The sequence below is a fragment of the Aspergillus alliaceus genome, assembly GCF_009176365.1.
Source record: "Aspergillus alliaceus strain CBS 536.65 unplaced genomic scaffold BDW43scaffold_19, whole genome shotgun sequence".
NCBI classification, from domain to species: Eukaryota; Fungi; Ascomycota; class Eurotiomycetes; order Eurotiales; family Aspergillaceae; genus Aspergillus; species Aspergillus alliaceus.
This window is the reverse complement of record NW_022474702.1, coordinates 372,838-390,045: the sequence shown is the minus strand read 5'-3', so window position 1 is coordinate 390,045 and position 17,208 is coordinate 372,838. Positions and strand designations below refer to the sequence as shown.

Sequence of the window (17,208 nt, the reverse complement as noted above, 5' to 3'; positions counted from 1 at the left end):
TATGGGGGAGTATTAGTATTGTTATACGCGATGCCTTTATTCTCTTATTCAATAATGCTCTACAAAACTGGATAACTTGCGATCGACACTTTGACAATGACCTCAGCCGGTGATAATGCTTCCATAAATACTCCCTCGCTACCCCACCGCATAGAGAAGGAAATACACCCCAAGAATAAGCCTGTTCACATATCCAGTTCTTCAGGTGCCAAAAGACGACATAAATTCCATATTCTAATATAAGGATGGCATCGATTGCCACGAAACATGATCTATATTCAAGGCAAAACATAACCCCCATCAATCAAAACATCACTACCCGTCGTGTAGGTAGAAGCATCACTAGCAAGGTAAAGATACAGGCCCTTAATTTCTTTGACATGGCCCTGTCTTCCAAGCACAGCCATACGATATGCCTCATTGACGGCAAGCGGGCTAGCCCCCATCTTCGTATCGAAGAATCCCGGAGAGACAATGTTGACCCGAGCAAAGTCCCTCCATTCCCGAGCAAGCGACTTGCCGAAGTGGGTAACAAAAGCCTTGGATCCATTATACACGGGCTGGTCCGTGGGTACATTAACGATATGCGCGCTCATACTCGATGTAATAATCAGGTTGCCGGAGCCCTGGCGCTTGAATACCTCGCCGGCATATTTGGCGCAGGCGACTACGCCATCCACTAATGATTCCGTGAGCATCATCCACAAAATGTCGGGGAAAGTCAGTAATGTTTTACCATTAACAGACATCTGCTTCCTGTACTCATCGAGCGTTTGTTCTAAAATTGGTTTCGAGATGGCCATTCCTATATCCAAGATCAGCCTCACTTGTCCAACCCAACCTTTGGTATATCCACTCACCGGCATTAGCAATAAAAACATCAATCCTCTCAAGGTCCTTCACAACATCCTAGACAGCCTTCTGAACCTGCTCCGGGTCCGATACTAAAACCCGTCTTAGCCCATTTCTCTCAAATACAGACTAAAAGACACAAACTTACTATCAACCTTGTACGCAACAGCCTTAATCCCATGAGTCTTCGCCAACTCCTCCGCCCTCTTGATAGCAGCATCATTTCTACCCCATCCCCAAGTAATTAGCACTCATTCGCTTACCCCCAATTATTAATGAGGAAAGAAGTTAAGCTCACGAATTATACCACAGCGCAACCGACGCATTTGCCTCAGCCATCGCCTCCGCAACAGCCAGACCGATCCCATCCGCCCCGCCAGTGATAACAACCACCTTCCCCTTCATCTGGAACTGTTGTAATACATTGGTGGGTGTATCCGGGAATGGACGAGGGAAGCCATCCCGGATGTGCGTGCAGTCAGATACGTTCATGGACATTTTGGCTGGGGGAGTAGAATATGGGGGGAATCAATCGCGTTTTATACTTTTGGAGACACCGAACTAGTCGCACAACGATGTAATGTGTGCTACTACTCCATATAAACCCCCACATCGGGGACCCAACGGTCGGGTGTCCATGGTCCGATGGATTGGTGAATTTGAAGTTCTATTTAACCGACGCGGTGCGCTCTAGTCCGAGGATTATATATGGACTAATTGAGTAATTTACCCGTTTGGTGGGTGGGGGTGGGGTTGATCTGTTGGATCATGGATATCCATATCTAGAGTTAGAATAGATGGTAAGGGAGAAGAAGAGTGACCATGATTGTATTAGATGTGGGGCTTAAGGTCTAGAATAGCTACCTAATCATATTCACTCCAGAATAATAGTTTCCACTTGTCGCGCTCATTTCAACCCATCCCCTCAGAAATATATCTCTTCCTAGCCACAGGCATCGGGCCACATTCGAGTTCTCCTCCCGTGCAATAAGCATGACATTCAACACAACGATGCCGTGCGATTCTCTTACAAGAATCAGACTCGTACTTCCGCCATGGAGGAAATCACTTTCACTTTCCCTATGGGGGAAGAAATTGATTTGTCTCTTTAAGTTCCTCCGAACCATACTCGGTTGCCAACCCGTAGCTCAAATTGTGATGTCCTTGGTCTCCTATGGATAACGCGATGGACTGCCACCGTGTAGCCAGTGAACGGCTGTGGGATATACGGCGGTATATACACGCGTCCAGACAATGTGCCACGATACTCGGCGTTTTCGGACGGAAAGCAAGGAGCACAGTCGCCATGGAAAAGCGACCAAATGTCTCCGGAAGCTAGGGATTCATACTCAAAGATATTCTCGCAAAAGCTGCAGTCCATCGCTAGTGAATAGTTACCTCTAGAACGTAGAGACTGTGTCTCGTCTCCGGTGAGGCTATGCGGTGTTTTCTTGGCGCCACTCTATGCTTCGTCAACGCTTGCAGCCCCTCCTTCTAACGGGATATTTCGCGATAGAGTCAAAGATGACGATGCATGTGTTTAAGATATAGATTCGTAACACCATCAATTACCCCCTCATTACAGCTTCAGTGCAAGGCACAAAGCTTTCAACTTCTTGTTTTCACCTAGAGCTCCTTCAACCCTCTCTACTGTATCCAATATTGAGGTAAAGAGATTGTTCAATACATCCAACGTATGCTCCAAACTGCCAATGTTCTGCATTTCGGAAAGCACCTTCAATTTCCTCTCCTCTGATATTGCACCCCTGTCATCAGCCCCGAAGATAAGCTCTTGCAGCGTATCGGAATTAGGACTATGCTCAAACAAGTGGATAAGAGGAAATGAAAACTTTCCCTCTGAAAGGTCATCACAGAAACCCTTCTTGGTGGTATACTACATCTCATTTAGACCGAAGCTTATCGAAAGAGCTGGGAAGGAAAACGCCTACCTCGTCGGAGGCCAAGTTCTGATAATCATCCTTGATCTGGTAGTATCTGCCCAGCAAGGTAATTAAATGGCGCATATCATTGTTGGGCGTGGCATTGGCCTCAATCTCCATGATTCGCAGCATAAGTCGAAAGAAACCTCCGGTCTTGTGGTCGATCATGACCAGATATTCATGCACACTTGGACATTTCTGGTGAAATGTCCAGTTAAGGTCAAGACCTTGGCCTAGGGTGAGGGTTTGAAGTTCCTCTACGAGCAATCAGTTCCATGCCAGTGGTCAAGTACGGCAGTTATATTACCAGATAAAACTTTCGCAGACTCTGGTCGGAGATGTAGCTGAACTTCGGAGAACGCCTTGGCAATCACGTACGTAGTGCTGTTAATTGTTTGACTGATGCCATATTTAACGTGTGCTGCGGGTGCGCCACGCCGGAGTTGTGAACCATCTTCGATATCGTCAAGCCTGCTCACAATGCTTAATTAGCCGTCTCCTGATATCAAGCCTTGGGCTGGAAAAGATAGTACATGAGCGACGAGTTCTGTAGCATAATCATGACATCCGTCAAGACGGCCGCAGATTGATCTGAGATATTCAACCAAGGCCTCAGACTCGCAATGACCTTACTAACGGTATTCTTGCCCGGAAGAGACCTGGTGTACTCAATGGGCTCCAAGCAAATCTAATAGAGAGTTAGAGGTGTAAGTACAGCTATCAGAAAAGGAAACGAAGACAAGAAAAACTACTTTTTCCGTATCAGCTTTCTTGAACGGGGCAAGCATTTCATATTTGGTGCCAGAAGACCGTCCTATCTTGCTCGCGGTGCTCTGCTCCTTTGCGCCCGCCGTCCCCGGCCTTTGATGAACATCCTGCGGAAACCCAGCTGGTAGATTTTCTTCCGTATTTTGTCCTGTCATACTGGGGCTACAAGAACAGCACGTTGTAATCAACCCTATTTATTGTTGGATTTAGACACCCGCGCTGTGGTCACTTTAGGGAGCGCCTAGCTGAGACCGAGAGGACACATGGCAGCCGAAGAAGGTAGTTGGTATAAAAGACACTAGTCAGGACCGTGACGAAGCAAGGGTCTAGAATGTCCCCACTCAATCAGGCAACGGTGCGTTTTGTTTTGGGTGGAAATTAGTAGTATTAGATGTATCGATAAGATAACGATAACACGCCGACCCGTCACTGGACCTTAAATGCCCCTTGAAGTCAAGCGCAATGAAGAGGCAAGCAATGCTTTGGTGGAACAGGCTTTCTATCAAGTGTATGACTCCGCTCAATCCATTAAGACTACACGTTGACGATAATCTGGGTTCTAAGCCTTCCGGTAAGCGTAAAGCTAAGATGTCTTCACACGACGTGACGTGTCCCAATCCGCCGACTCAAGGTCGACGATCCCGATGAAGTCCACAATGTTGAAATGTCTGATTTTGAAGATGGGGCGGATGACCTCTCGATTGAAGAGGAGCCCCACAGCGATCTAGACAGGAAATCGGATGACGAAGAGTACGAAATCGTGCACGAAGAAAAGAAAGTTACGAGCTTATCAGAGCAGTAAAATTAGAGAAGCTGAGGACGCCTACCAATCGCTCAAAACAGCGTTCAAGAGACGCAGCAGACCTTGAACCGCTCGGATATCCCTTGCCGGCGCACGGTTCCATCTGTATTCGACCGACCTATGTGACCACTTACGAGAGCAGTTTTCCTGTTCCCAACATGTCTAGTTTTACCATCTCACCGTAAATGCCCTTCCTAGTGGAGACGACATGCCATCCGGGATACATGACGTAGATATACCGGTTCAAAAGGTGGTCTAGATTCTGCGACTTTCACTCCACTCCAATATGCAAATCCGCATGACATCTCTTTAGGCGATTTCAGCGGGAAGTATATAACAGAAGTCAAATTTCTCAGTAATAACTATTTGATGCTCCGACTACTGGATCGAGGCGTTATCTTCGGGTTAACCCCGCCTCCCCGGCCGATTCTCCAAATTATTTTGATTTTTATGGCATTCGCTTTACGGAAAAATAAGCGTGGGCGCAAGGAGAGCGCCAGTTAGCGGAGCAGGGCCGCCCCCTCAATATTTGGTACTGGTACGCACCCATGGTTTTAGATTGTAGGTAGAGCTTCCTTGCCGCAGTTCGTTCGCCTCATCAAATCTTCGAGCTCCAGTATACGGATTCGAGTGCGAGGACCTTTTGGTTTTGGTCCGTTTTCTTTCACTTTCTGTTTCTTTTTAGCTCCGTATTCCATTGCCCCTAATTTTTAATTCTCGTTCTTCTGTACTATAATGCTGGTTTATTGGTTTTGGCCGCGTGGTGTCTTTGATAGTAGGGCAACGGCGTCTCAAGCCATACCTAACGTATGGCTGACTAGCGAGGTAGAACAATGTAACAGACTACGGGATACATAACAATACCCCCGCAAGTATTAAATGTTTTGTCATCATATTATCTACCAAGAGTGGGAAGTTCGAGCTTATTTCCAGAGTCTAAGTGGTTTTTTCGGCCTGAAATATACATCGCGGCTGGATAGATACGTTCACCAACAACACACTTCCTGTGAAACAAACAAACTCCCATCACGGCATTACCACCCATCTCTAATTATATTGAGACTATAACCAAGGAGAAACTCCAATATTTACCTGGTTCCTCGCATAGCAACGCGAGTAAACCCCAGTAAACGTCGTCATCAACGTATCCAATTCGCCACATTCAAGGGCAATGATCTCGGGTCCAACCGACTGGGTCATCTGAAACAAGGGCCTGAGCTACAATTAAGCTTCATAAGAAGGTTAAATGCTGCAAGATCAAGATAAACATAGTGCGTCATTAATATTATAATATTATTATGCACCATTACGTTGTGCACGTTGGTGTTAAATTAAAAAAGCTTTCGTCTGGTGAAGCTTAGATTACCCAACAGTCGGTGTTGGCACTACGTGATGGTCGACCACTATACAAAACGAATGACATCTATTTCGTATTTCTCGACGAAGCGCAAAGACGGGCGTCCGACTCTATCCCATACAAGAAAAAAAAATTGTATGCCGGCATACCAAACCAGAAAAGCATATTAAAACAAAACAGTAGTGGTCGTGATAAACAGATACAGAATGAATTGGCAATAGTCCTGGCCTTTGGCGAGACTTAAGCGCATATGGTGTGCATAGGATCCGCTTTCCTCGGCGCTGAAAGGCAGGGTGCCGCGACACCAACGAGAATCCTTCAGACTCTTGGGTCAATTTAGGCAGAGGCAGAGGCAGAAGGAGTGGCAGAGGAAGACGGAGTAGCGGATGAAGAAGGCGAGGCGGAAGAGGAGCTGCTGGAGCCCGAGAACTTGCGCTTCTGAACTGCGAAGCTGGTGGGAGTCACGGACGCGGAGCTCGAAGGGGTGGCGGAGCTAGGAGTGGCAACATCACGCTTCGCATACGACGAAACAGGGGTGCTGCTAGGGATGATAGAAGCCGAGCTAGAAGGAGTGGCGGTGCTAGAAGGAGTTACAGAGCTGGAAGGGGTGGCGCGAGCTTGGCGACGATGGTATACCCATGGGGCATCGACAGAGGCCGAGCTGGAAGGAGTCGCAGAGCTGGAAGGAGTCACAGAGCTGGAAGGGGTGGCGCGAGCCTGGCGACGGTGGAAGACCCAAGGGGCAGCGACAGAGCTTGGGCTGGGAGAAACACTTGGTGTGCTGGAGGCAGCAATAGAGCTGGACGGAGTAGAAACGCCAAATGGAGGCAAGGCGGCAACACAGCCGATAAGGCCGGCAGTAACGAAACCAGTGAGCTTCATTTTGAGTGTTGAAGAATAGCAGGGGATTTTCTTTGCTTGGGATATGAAATAAACTGGATGGTAGTATAAGAGAAGGAAGCGAAAGTCTCCGGAACGAGGTGGTCCTTTATAATGGCTTTGGTTGAGGTGCTCAGTCGGTGACCGAGGTGAGGACCCCTCCGCCCCAGCCGCTATGAATTTTCACACGGTCTTCATGCTAGATAAGGAAGCGAGATACGGGGATCCTATGGTCGGAACCAGTGCTGGGCCGACCTCGACCGGAGGTTGGTGCCCTTGCTCAAGCGCTGCGTGAGCGAATAATGGAAGAGCTTGCGGACCTGCAGTAGTCAGGGACATTGACTTTCGCCCTGGGGCTATCAACCTCGAGCCATGGTGCAACAATGACATCCAAGGGTCCGACATCCAAAGTTTGGCAGGAATGCGTCTGGCCGTGCTGATCGGCAGTGTGGAACTGGCCAGGAGCAGACTATCAAGTTTGCTGTACAGCATCGGGTTGCGGTGGCAATGGACCCACACAGCCGCTGGTAGTAACAACTAAGGCCCAGTGCGAAGGGAATAAGTATTGACATGATATGTTTATTACGACGTCCATCCAACCTCGTGCTTTGTTTGCGGTGACCCTGATGAGCCGTCAGACACGCCCAGGGACGATTTTGCGCCATCCTTTGACTTGGTTCTGTGATACAGCAATTGCCTTAAAGAGGCGCTCGCACGAAGATCAATGCCGATCTTGTGGGGCATTTTCTAAACGGTGATAATCTGCATCTACTGGAGGCGCCACGGCCTAGGCGGTGATGGACTCGATCGATTCGTCTTGCGACCGGGTATCTTGTGGCCGTGAACAATATTTGCACTACCGGGCATCTCAACCACCACGGGTACGGTGCTTCAGAACCGCGGGTCAACTTCCACTTCAGGCCGCACATTTGGATGGTTCTTAACATCAAAGGCAAGGCCGTTACTGAGTGACCTATCAAACACATCCACAGCTCAGTGTCCCAAGGATCCTGCGCCCTTTTTGGGTGACTTCAGAAAGGAAAGTTGGTCCGATTCGATAAGCAGTGGCTGAACTGGTTCAACTCCAATCAAAGTTTGGCGGCTGCCACTCAAGCTTTCCATGTGCAGTAGTGATCGGTGGGACCACGAAGACAAACTGTCTTTACTTTTTCTTTTGTGAATCACAATGCAGACGCTAGGGACGTGCATTACTGATCAGGACGTGAAAATCATTGGACGATTGGGAAATTGAGACTCTAAGGCGATGGCTGAATCACGACATTATGAACGTGCGTCGAACGAACATCCACGTATGTCGTAGTCATGATTTTCCTATGGAGGCTGGGGATGTAGACTGAGAAGTGTGTGTTGAATGAATGAGGAAAGGGGGAGCGACAATCAGGTGGACTGATATCATGCCTGAGGTCATTATGGATGCCTGACCGCAGTTCAGGCATCAAGCCAATGTCTCCAGCATTCCCGCCTCCCATTGACTAAGTCAGTCTTGGTCGAGACTTATGACAGGAAGTCTCTGGCCGAGGAAATTCAACTTTTGGAATAGATCTAGAGGTATTCTAGTACTATGCGGCATTTTACGGCCGGATTGCAAACTATCGAGTACAGCTACCAATTAATCCCGGATCGAAATTAGGACAATACGCCCGAGATTTTTTTTTTTTTAGCTACTATTTTTTTTTTCTCTCTTTCATACTGTTGCTTGTCCAGGTACTTTAATAATTACTCCGCCGCGAAATGGCTCAACTTGAAGATTCTCGGCGAGCCGAGATCGGCATAGCCGGCGGCATCATATAGCCACTACGGGACGGGCTCTTCTGCAGACAGAGCGGGAGGATAGGGGTGCAGGAGAGAGCTCAATCAAGAGGTTTGGTTTCACCTTGTTTAACTAACTGAGCGCATGGAGGAATTGCCCTGGCTTGGCATCGAGATCATCAGGGTGTTATGAGAGCCTAAGATCTGTCGACATTTAATTGAAACAGGGGTTTTGTCTCATAGAATTAGTGCCCGACATAGCCTGTGTGATAGCCATAAGGATCCAACGCTTGTGGAATTATTAACAAGTGATAAGAGATATTCAAGCCGTGTTTTATGTATATGTCTTTTATAAGTGTCACCGCCTGACCGATCAACGATTCATAGCGGACAAGTCATTTATTGTGGCCAGCTACGCGACCTTATTATCGATCTGTTCATTTTATATGGATGTCTATTGGAATCCCTCTGGAATAGCGCCCTGGGCCGAAGGGAATAGACTACCCAATGACTTGTGTATTGTCTTCACAACGTCCGTTCGCGGAGTGTCATTCATTGTGGCCGTGCGCATATAGATCAACTTCGCCATCCGTAAGATAGAGATTAATGTCCACATTTGCCCATGATGGGCACGGTAGCGACCGATTTGGTAACTTTATCACCATGGCACCAACTCTCCCCAAAACCAACCTCATAAAGACGCAAATGCGTCCAACTGGTAAAATACACATTCCTGGACCACAGAAACCCCTCCCAAAACCGCGGCGGCGCACATTCAAAGCGAAGGTCATGAATCCTAGCCGCGAGTGCCTCCATATATAACGTCAACGCACGATTGAGACTACTCGCGATTCCACTAACAGGAAGAATACCAGAGGCTTCTTTGTCCATAAAAGTGACCGTCACTGAGACTGTCGTTGCTATGGCCGCTTTTATAGTATTTATTACTGTGACTGTTATTGCTGTGGCCGCTATTATAGTAGTTGTTGCTTTGACCGTTTCTGTGGCTATTGCTGTGACTGTTGTGCTGAGGACAACACTACCCATAGATGGGGATGAGAAATCGAGTCATGTTCGCAGTCCAAAGATGATATTCAACGAGACCTTTCGGTCATCAGTGATCCAGATGCAGGTGCGATAAATGGCTCGCCATCCGTGGGCTAGGATTTCCTTGTGATTAGAACTCGGGATGAGACTATCAAAGTTGAACTCATAACTGGTATGTTGAATAGCACGCCGGATCGGTGTATGCGCCGTAAGTCGCACATAACGCTAGGTGTGATCGCCGTCTGGATTATGGATGACTTTGGACAAATAACCGACAAAGTGCGCAAAGGAAGACACTTCTGGCTACAAGAATGCCAAGGGTGCATCTTGCTCCAAGTGATGAATATCGGATTGTCTCTTTTGGCTTCCATGGCCAGGGAAACTCTCAAAGAACGAAACTGCCAAACTGGAGCCACAGTGCATAACTGTGACACAACTGACAATGAAATATATCGTTCTAGGAAATACCTATGTGGACGAGATCATATGTACTTCGGGTTGTGCGTCAGTGTCACGTTGCACATATAAGCCGTAAGTCCTCTCTGGAGTAAACGAGCTGAAAAGTCATATCACGATGCTTCTCTAGGGTTGTTATCTGGCAAGAATGAATCTCGGACCCGACTCGATGAGTTTGCTGTAAGGCGAATCTCCCATCACAAAACTTGCTCGGCTTTTTAGCAGATTGTCTTTGCGTTCAGCTACATGTTCCCAGGTCTAAAACATTAAAAGCGCGGCCCCCAAGACCTACAGCACGACGACACGGTCAACAACATTCATTCGCAACCCTCTATCTCTTTTGAATCTGAAGCAGAACATGTTATTTTCCCAAAGCGGCAGAGTGTAAAAACCGTAGAACCTGGCGATTGAAGGTGCACCCAAATGCACCAACCTCAGTCCAAGGCGGGAGCGATTTGCTCTGTTCCTGCCCTGTGGATCTGGTACGGTTTTCTGTGTTCTCAGTATTGTGCGGTTGATCGAAGTTGAGCTGTGGGAAATGCAATCGTTTCTTCTCAAACATGTTTCGTGAAGTTTGATGGGGCTATCTGCATGTCGTATGCATAGGCGTATGCTGCCTTAGGAGGCATGGTGCCTTAACTATCCAGGGTTGTCGCAAAATGTTCTTGCTCCTTATCATCTCGTGAAAGCTCTTTGTAGTTTAGAAGTGGAGCATCATCTAGAGGTAGCATGTCTACTAGTTCACGCTTGACTGAAATACGCCGGGAGCCACATCGCTCTCCGATTTAAATGTCAACTCCCCAGAAGGTATCAAAAGGGCATAGAGTACAATTCAACGCTTTGGGTATGTGATCGTTTGGGTGACCAGGGACGACGTTAAGGGGCGGTCGACAATTCTTGTGCGTCGATACGTAAGTACCTGTCTTCTTATGTTTGTTAACTGATTCCGCGGTCACCAAATTTCTGGATATAAAAGAGAAAACACCACTCAATACAAGATGTTGAACAGGGTGGGGAGATATGAACTATAAGTCAGGCCTCGAGAAGGTAAGAGTTGTGGCTAAATCACCCCTGTATTCTCTCGAAAGCATCGAAAGGGATATACCCCCTCGCGGATTTAGATCCTGAAAGGATTTTCAATATCTCACTTGGAGGTAGGTTCCGAGTCTAACAAATTGAGACTCTGAGTTCCGTTTACATTTTTCACGGCAACGGTGAATGGGCATCCGGGTCACTCTACAATGATATTATTGCGTAGGTGTCAAACTGCGGTGGCAAGCTGCGCGTTTCTAATCTTAATTAGATTGTATCTATAGTAAAATTACATCGTGGTCAATACAGAGCTGGTTGACGCAAACCGGAAAGCAAGGATATAGTCTGTCTTCAGCTTCTACAGCACAGAATCTTAACTGAGCTTTGTTCAGGGTAGAGAACTGTAAAAACAAAGCTAAAGAACTAAAGAAGTAATAGAATTCGCAAAACAAAGAAATGATTAGGAGGAATACGTACAAATTAAACTACTCAGAAAATAACATAACGTTCTGTACATGTAAAGACTAATCAAATATCGTGTATGTGAGTTGTCACCATCAGCCAAGTATAGACATAGGGATAACCCTATAAGTTTATCAACAAAGACCGAGTCCATAAATCCGAAGACGCTGATTCAACTGCCCCACCCGTTGGAGCCCATCATGGCACGATGAATGAGGGGAAGGTTCCAACACTGATTCAGTGCCTCGCCTAATACTGAACCAACAATGCTCATTAACCCGCCATGGTGACTGGTTTGGTTTCCGAGAGAGGATACATGATCTTTCTCTATTCAAAGCTTGGTCGAGTTCACCAGATTTCTGATTCTTATTGGTCGTTATCTCTGACCGCTCCGGTATCTAGATCTCGGAATTGCGTGGCTCCCCCTGCCAAATCGACCCGAGCTGAATGAAAATATATCTATGGGATGTCGAACCGGATTGCTTCCACATCTATCCCTTTCACCAACACCGGGAATTTATTGATGAATGTCGATGATAGCCCCCAGCCACTCCGGGTCATGAATGTCTGAAAGAATTCCGGCTTTATGTATATGTTCTCATCGCTATCCCACTCCCAGATGCTCTTGGATGATGGCCATCGCACTCGGCAGCCACCGGCTGCATAGTTGTCCAGTTCTATGGGATCGATAGTATCCGAATTTTCCAATAAATTAATTCTCAACTGTGGCCACAAGATAAAGACCATTTCAATGGTTTGGTCTTGTTGTAGCTGGCCCGCCACTGGTTGTAGGAAGTCCGGGAGGTGCGAGAATGTGAGTGGAGTGGGGTTGATCCGCCACCTAAGAAAAACATACGCAATCCAGCTGTATGCCAAACGGTCAGGTTCTCGGAGGGCAAACCGCCGAAGGAGTCGGTTAATCTGGTCCGCCAGCCAGTTACGTCTTGATCCATGTAGGAGGTCTAACGGGGATGGAACGGCAGGAAACTTGGCTATGGAACCCGTAGAAGTAACCCACCGAGTCCAACCTCGAGTATTGGCAGTAGCCAGAGCATATTCTTCGTTCGTGAACAAGGGGCAAGGCGCTGTTTGGGCAAGGGAAAGGGAGGGCAGGGGAATGTCCACAATTAGTGAGTTTGCGCTCTGATCGCCAAACCCCACGGGCCACGTGCCGTTGATATACGGAGCTGTGAAGCCATCGGCGGATAGCCCCAGATGTGCAAAGCCTGGGACCGTCCAATCCGAAACGGGCGGTAACTGAGGATCTGCCAAGACCATCTCAGCCCCAGAGCTACAAGAGGCGATCGTTGAAGTTGGTAAAGGTTCAGAAGCCATACAGGTTGGAGGAAGAATGAGAGACGATGCGGGTGGGCCGGTATCTTGTCTGTACCAGCCATGAATTAAGCGACGAAGCTGTTCATGCCGGGCGAGTAGGGCTTCATTCTCCCGTATCATGGGTTCGACAGCGATCATGTGGTTTTGAATTAGTTCGTTGCAATGGTTTGTCTCACAGTAGGCAACCCGCTCTTCTAGGGCTCTGAGTCGACTTTCCCGTTTGTCTCGGAGGGTTTGCTGGGCCCGTCTATCCCGCAAACGTTTTCTTTCAGACGAGTTTGTTGACGCATTGTGGCGCGTGGAGGACATTGTTGACTGGCGTGTAGGTTGACCTGTCAAAAGAGAGAGAAAGAGATAGAGAAAGAAAGGGAGGCATCCCGGGATGTAGGACAGAATGAAGAGGGGTGGGAGAGAGAATAAAGAAAGGGGGAATGTATGGATTGCGGAGTCATAAAGTGCTCCATGGTCTATTGGGTTCTCGCCTCAGGATGGCGTTTCCTCAATCCAGTTAACCTGACGTCGTGTACAAGGTTCAAACAAAGAAATGGGCATCCCAAAGGGGTTATCACTCGTATCCCTCTTCGGCGCACTCTTCCCGTTTCGGCATCCTCAAGCGACTAAGCCAAATTAGGGTCTGGGGTCACATGACAGGTTCCTCTCTGCGATAAGAAAAGAAAACGCCCACATCCCGAATCGAACTTGGCACCTTTCCGCAGTTCATCGGTCGGCAACGATAAGACCGACGGCCCGACATGCGGACATTTATATAGTTCAATGCACTGCCATTCCTCGGTTTCGTCGGACGCTCTACGCCGACCTCTACACCAAAAGAAGATTGGGTGCGGACTTTTTCGCGGCGACTATAAGCGTTGCTGATGCGATTCCTCGTGGATCCTGTCTTCAAAGGAGTCTGCTGTCCACTGAGTCATGGAAGGGAGCAATGGGATGGTGTGGAATAGGGCGCCTTAAATACGGGCAATCTTCCGCACTGCTCTCACCAACATGGACATTTAAATAAGAGTCATCCCCCTCAGATTTACGTCTCTATAGAAGTCAATATCATTGCTATATCGCTCTCATACAAGAACAATATGACGCGCACCGATGTTCTTATCGTCGGAGCAGGTCCAACGGGCCTCGTGATGGCTCTGTGGTTAACTCGCCAAGGTGTGAACGTGCGCATCATCGACAAATCAGAAGTGAAGGCATCAACGTCGCGCGCCATGGCTATCCATGCCCGGACCCTCGAGTTATATGGCCAACTAGACCTCGCCGACGAGGTCGTCGCGAATGGCCACAAAATCGCTGCGACCAATGTATGGGCCGGTGGTGTGCACCGCGCCCGTATCCCTTTCGGTGACATGGGTGCAGGCCTCACACCCTACCCTTTCATACACATCTATCCGCAAGATCGACATGAGCGGCTGTTGGAGGCGCGGTTGAATGCAATGGGAGTACATGTCGAGCGCAATCGAGAGTTGATCGAGTCCCAGGAGCAGGAGTCATATATCACAGCAAGATTGAGAGACACCACAAAGCCTGGAACCGACCCCGAGGGCGAAGAGACATGCGAAGCAAGCTTTATTGTTGGCTGCGATGGTGCCCATTCTGCTGTCCGCCAGACCTGCGAGATCGGGTTCGAAGGAGCGACTTATTCCCAGCTTTTTTACGTAGCCGATGTTGAAGGTAGCGGATCCGGCCTTAATGGTCAAGCCCATTTGAGCCTAAATGGCGCACAATTTTTCCTCCTTATGGCTTATGATAAAGATCGCCATGCGCGTCTCAACGGTGCCGTGGACCAAAGCTCGCTGACCAAAGATATTTCCGACCTCACCCTTGAGGATGTTGCCCCAGACTGCGGCAAGGCGGTGGGCATCCATATCGACAAAGTGAACTGGTTCAGCACTTACCATGTTCACCACCGCGTCGCTGAATCGTTTCGCTGCGGACGAGCCTTTCTTGTGGGGGATGCGGCGCATATTCACAGTCCGGTCGGTGGACAAGGCATGAACACGGGCATCGGGGACGCCATTAACCTTTCCTGGAAACTTGCGGCAGTTCTCCAAGGCCAAGCAAATATGTCCCTCCTGGATAGCTATGAAGTTGAACGACGTGCATTCGCCGTTCTTCTGGTCAACACAACGGATGCTGCATTTAATGCTATTGCCTCCGGGGGGTACCTATCCTCTTTTATCCGAACATTGTTCATCCCCTATGTTGCCCCTATCCTGGCTCGTTTTAACCTTGTGCGACAAAGAGTCTTCCGTGGCGTATCCCAGATCATGCTCAATTATCGGGATAGTATGCTCTCAACTGGATTGACTGGCATCGTGCAAGGTGGTGACCGTGTTCCCTGGGCTCCGGTGGGAGATCTTGATAATTTCGAAAGTTTGAAGGAGATTACATGGCAAGTCCATGTCTACGGGGATGTAAAGGATGAGCTGGAGGAGTGGTGTCAGTCTAAGAAGGTTCCTCTGCATGTCTTCCCTTGGCATGAGAAATATCAGTCTGTCGGGTTGGGAAAGGATGCGGCGTATCTAATTCGGCCCGATAGTTACGTTGCAGTCGCGGAGTCTTCAGGCCTTCCAGACCGATATAATCAGTATCTGAACGACAACAGCGTTAGGTTAGGATGAAAAGGCTCTGATAATGTTGTTATCTGTTCCTCACTCCTTGTAGATGTTTCCTTTTGCGTATTTGCATTTGCACGGAAAGTGACTCAGAGTTTGGTTTATATTCATGGTCTATTTTGATGACACTGCAGCTAAATGACAACCTCCATTCTATAATCGAGATGAGACACCAATCTCTTCTTTCTTTAGACCTCGACGAGCATCTTCCTCCAGATAGGCCTTCTTCCACACTGCCTGAACCTAAATATCCGAGTAAGCATCATACGTACATACCTAGACAGTTAACATACAGCCATTTTTGGTGAACTTACATCGTAATGGTATAGCCAATGGTGGTCATTTGTCCATTTGTTGTGAATATTAGCTTCCACAATGTCGTCAAACAAGCTTGGACCTTTCATTGAAGTGTCGGGTTTGCGGAAGCTATCTAGAATATCATACTTCAAACAACTATGATGAGCACAGAATAAATAAAATAAGCCATATTCCAACACGTACCATATCCTTGTAATGTGGCGATCGAATCTTGTCATATAGATCTAAAGCGTCACTAATCGGAAGACCGCGTTCATGTGCCCATTTCACCGCTTGAGTGAGCACATACACATCCTCTAATGCAAACCCCGCTCCGGCGCCTAGATGATGTTAGATTATCCCTTAATGGAAGGTAGGGGCAGACTATACCAAATGCTCCTGATAATGCTGTCACAAGGTTAGTCATCGCCGATTCTACGAGAGAAAGAAGTTACTCACGATGCGACGCATCTCCAACCAAGGCAATAGAGTCATGTGATGTGACCTTTGAAAGCCGTGGGCCAGCAAATAGAGGGAACTTCTTCACTTCCTTCACTTTACTAAGTACTTCTTGGATGATTGGTGCAAATTCCTGTCACTCTTCAGCATATACTGATGGGTTAATAGAGCTTGTTGGAGAAACCACAGACCTTGTACAGCCCTAGGAACTCATCTGGAGTGGCATCCTGTCCCCAACTGACCGTCTCGTTGGTCTCCGGGATATCTGTTCGGGCCGTAACCTCGTAGATACCATTGTTCAGGTTACAAGTATACACCCACCGAGTGGGACCATGCCAGAACGTTACGGCATTCGGAAAGTCAGGAATACCCAGGATCTCGTCCGCATTGACGAGAGCACGGAAAGCTGTTGTGCCGGTGTAGTTGATACGATGATCTGGGAAAGTGTATTGGCGAACAACCTTCAACCGTTAGATTTATGCGATGCGTCAATTTCATAGAAAGTCGCAACACTCACCGACCGAACACCATCAGCACCCACGAGCAGATCCACTTCATCGGTGTGTCCATCTTCAAATCGCAGAGACAGCGACTTGTCGGGTAATTCATTGATCTCGACAAGACGACTAGCCAGTCGCAACTTTGTCTTGTCCACGGCCTTTAGGAGCGCTTGCTGGAGTATAGTCCGTAGAGCCCTAGCATGTTTATGTCGAGAGGGAGTGCCCTCTTGTCCGTTAGAGACTAATAGCTCCCCAGTCCTCCCATTGCTAGTTTTGGTTAGCTAGGCTCACACGGCCAGGTTAAAGTGAACTACCGGTGCTGTACTGAATGGCCATCCGCTGCGCTGAATATGGTGTTGGGATCGATGTTGTCATATACTCCCAAAGCGTCTAACATGCGCCAAGTGTTTCGTTGAATACTGATCCCAGCGCCAACTTCACGGAGCTCTTGCGCTTGCTCATAAACTCGGAGAGCAATAAACGGTAGTTTTTGGAATTCAATCGCCGCCCCTAAGCCTGCCGGCCCGGCGCCGATCACTGCTACTCGTAGCTTTGGCGTACTGCCAGTATCTGGTTTTGACATGATGCGGTTGGTTGAGAGCGTTCGACAACTTTTCTATGT

The 17,208-nt window shown here is 48.1% G+C and overlaps 7 protein-coding genes across 7 annotated transcripts; 1 reads left to right on the top strand and 6 right to left on the bottom strand.

The window, feature by feature from the left end:
* Positions 1-33: 33 nt before the first annotated feature.
* Positions 34-1,350, bottom strand: BDW43DRAFT_319088 (uncharacterized protein; the record flags this gene model as incomplete). Its single annotated transcript, XM_032048834.1, has 4 exons — positions 34-679; positions 737-805; positions 1,001-1,077; positions 1,151-1,350. 4 exons carry the CDS (start codon positions 1,348-1,350, stop codon positions 279-281), a joined length of 747 nt encoding a protein of 248 aa, XP_031900868.1. The 3' UTR covers positions 34-278.
* Positions 1,351-2,427: 1,077 nt separating this feature from the next.
* Positions 2,428-3,715, bottom strand: BDW43DRAFT_319086 (FPP/GGPP synthase family protein; the record flags this gene model as incomplete). Its single annotated transcript, XM_032048833.1, has 5 exons — positions 2,428-2,746; positions 2,802-3,049; positions 3,100-3,263; positions 3,326-3,480; positions 3,545-3,715. 5 exons carry the CDS (start codon positions 3,713-3,715, stop codon positions 2,432-2,434), a joined length of 1,053 nt encoding a protein of 350 aa, XP_031900867.1. The 3' UTR covers positions 2,428-2,431.
* Positions 3,716-6,055: 2,340 nt separating this feature from the next.
* On the bottom strand, positions 6,056-6,601 carry BDW43DRAFT_310702 (uncharacterized protein; the record flags this gene model as incomplete). The annotated part of the gene is made up of 1 exon (XM_032047016.1): positions 6,056-6,601. One exon carries the CDS (start codon positions 6,599-6,601, stop codon positions 6,056-6,058), a length of 546 nt encoding a protein of 181 aa, XP_031900866.1.
* A 90-nt stretch (positions 6,602-6,691) lies between these two features.
* On the bottom strand, positions 6,692-7,193 carry BDW43DRAFT_66797 (uncharacterized protein). The gene has a single exon (XM_032050357.1). The coding sequence runs from the start codon at positions 7,088-7,090 to the stop codon at positions 6,782-6,784; it is 309 nt and encodes a 102-aa protein (XP_031900865.1). The 5' UTR covers positions 7,091-7,193; the 3' UTR covers positions 6,692-6,781.
* A 4,133-nt stretch (positions 7,194-11,326) lies between these two features.
* On the bottom strand, positions 11,327-13,356 carry BDW43DRAFT_274822 (bZIP transcription factor). The gene has a single exon (XM_032041784.1). It carries the CDS (start codon positions 13,007-13,009, stop codon positions 11,825-11,827), a length of 1,185 nt encoding a protein of 394 aa, XP_031900864.1. The 5' UTR covers positions 13,010-13,356; the 3' UTR covers positions 11,327-11,824.
* A 156-nt stretch (positions 13,357-13,512) lies between these two features.
* Positions 13,513-15,512, top strand: BDW43DRAFT_66790 (putative FAD binding monooxygenase). Its single transcript, XM_032050356.1, has one exon. The coding sequence runs from the start codon at positions 13,792-13,794 to the stop codon at positions 15,334-15,336; it is 1,545 nt and encodes a 514-aa protein (XP_031900863.1). The 5' UTR covers positions 13,513-13,791; the 3' UTR covers positions 15,337-15,512.
* BDW43DRAFT_319084 (FAD/NAD(P)-binding domain-containing protein) lies at positions 15,484-17,169 on the bottom strand (the record flags this gene model as incomplete). The annotated part of the gene is made up of 8 exons (XM_032048832.1): positions 15,484-15,573; positions 15,645-15,773; positions 15,832-15,968; positions 16,018-16,035; positions 16,087-16,219; positions 16,278-16,547; positions 16,604-16,853; positions 16,901-17,169. The coding sequence occupies 8 exons, from the start codon at positions 17,167-17,169 to the stop codon at positions 15,484-15,486; spliced, it is 1,296 nt and encodes a 431-aa protein (XP_031900862.1).
* Positions 17,170-17,208: the final 39 nt, after the last annotated feature.

Excerpts from the sequence above, each read along its gene's own strand:
- BDW43DRAFT_66797 (XM_032050357.1), bottom strand. The coding sequence starts at position 7,090 with ATGCTGTACAGCAAACTTGATAGTCTGCTCCTGGCCAGTTCCACACTG.
- BDW43DRAFT_274822 (XM_032041784.1), bottom strand. The coding sequence starts at position 13,009 with ATGTCCTCCACGCGCCACAATGCGTCAACAAACTCGTCTGAAAGAAAA.
- BDW43DRAFT_66790 (XM_032050356.1), top strand. The coding sequence starts at position 13,792 with ATGACGCGCACCGATGTTCTTATCGTCGGAGCAGGTCCAACGGGCCTC.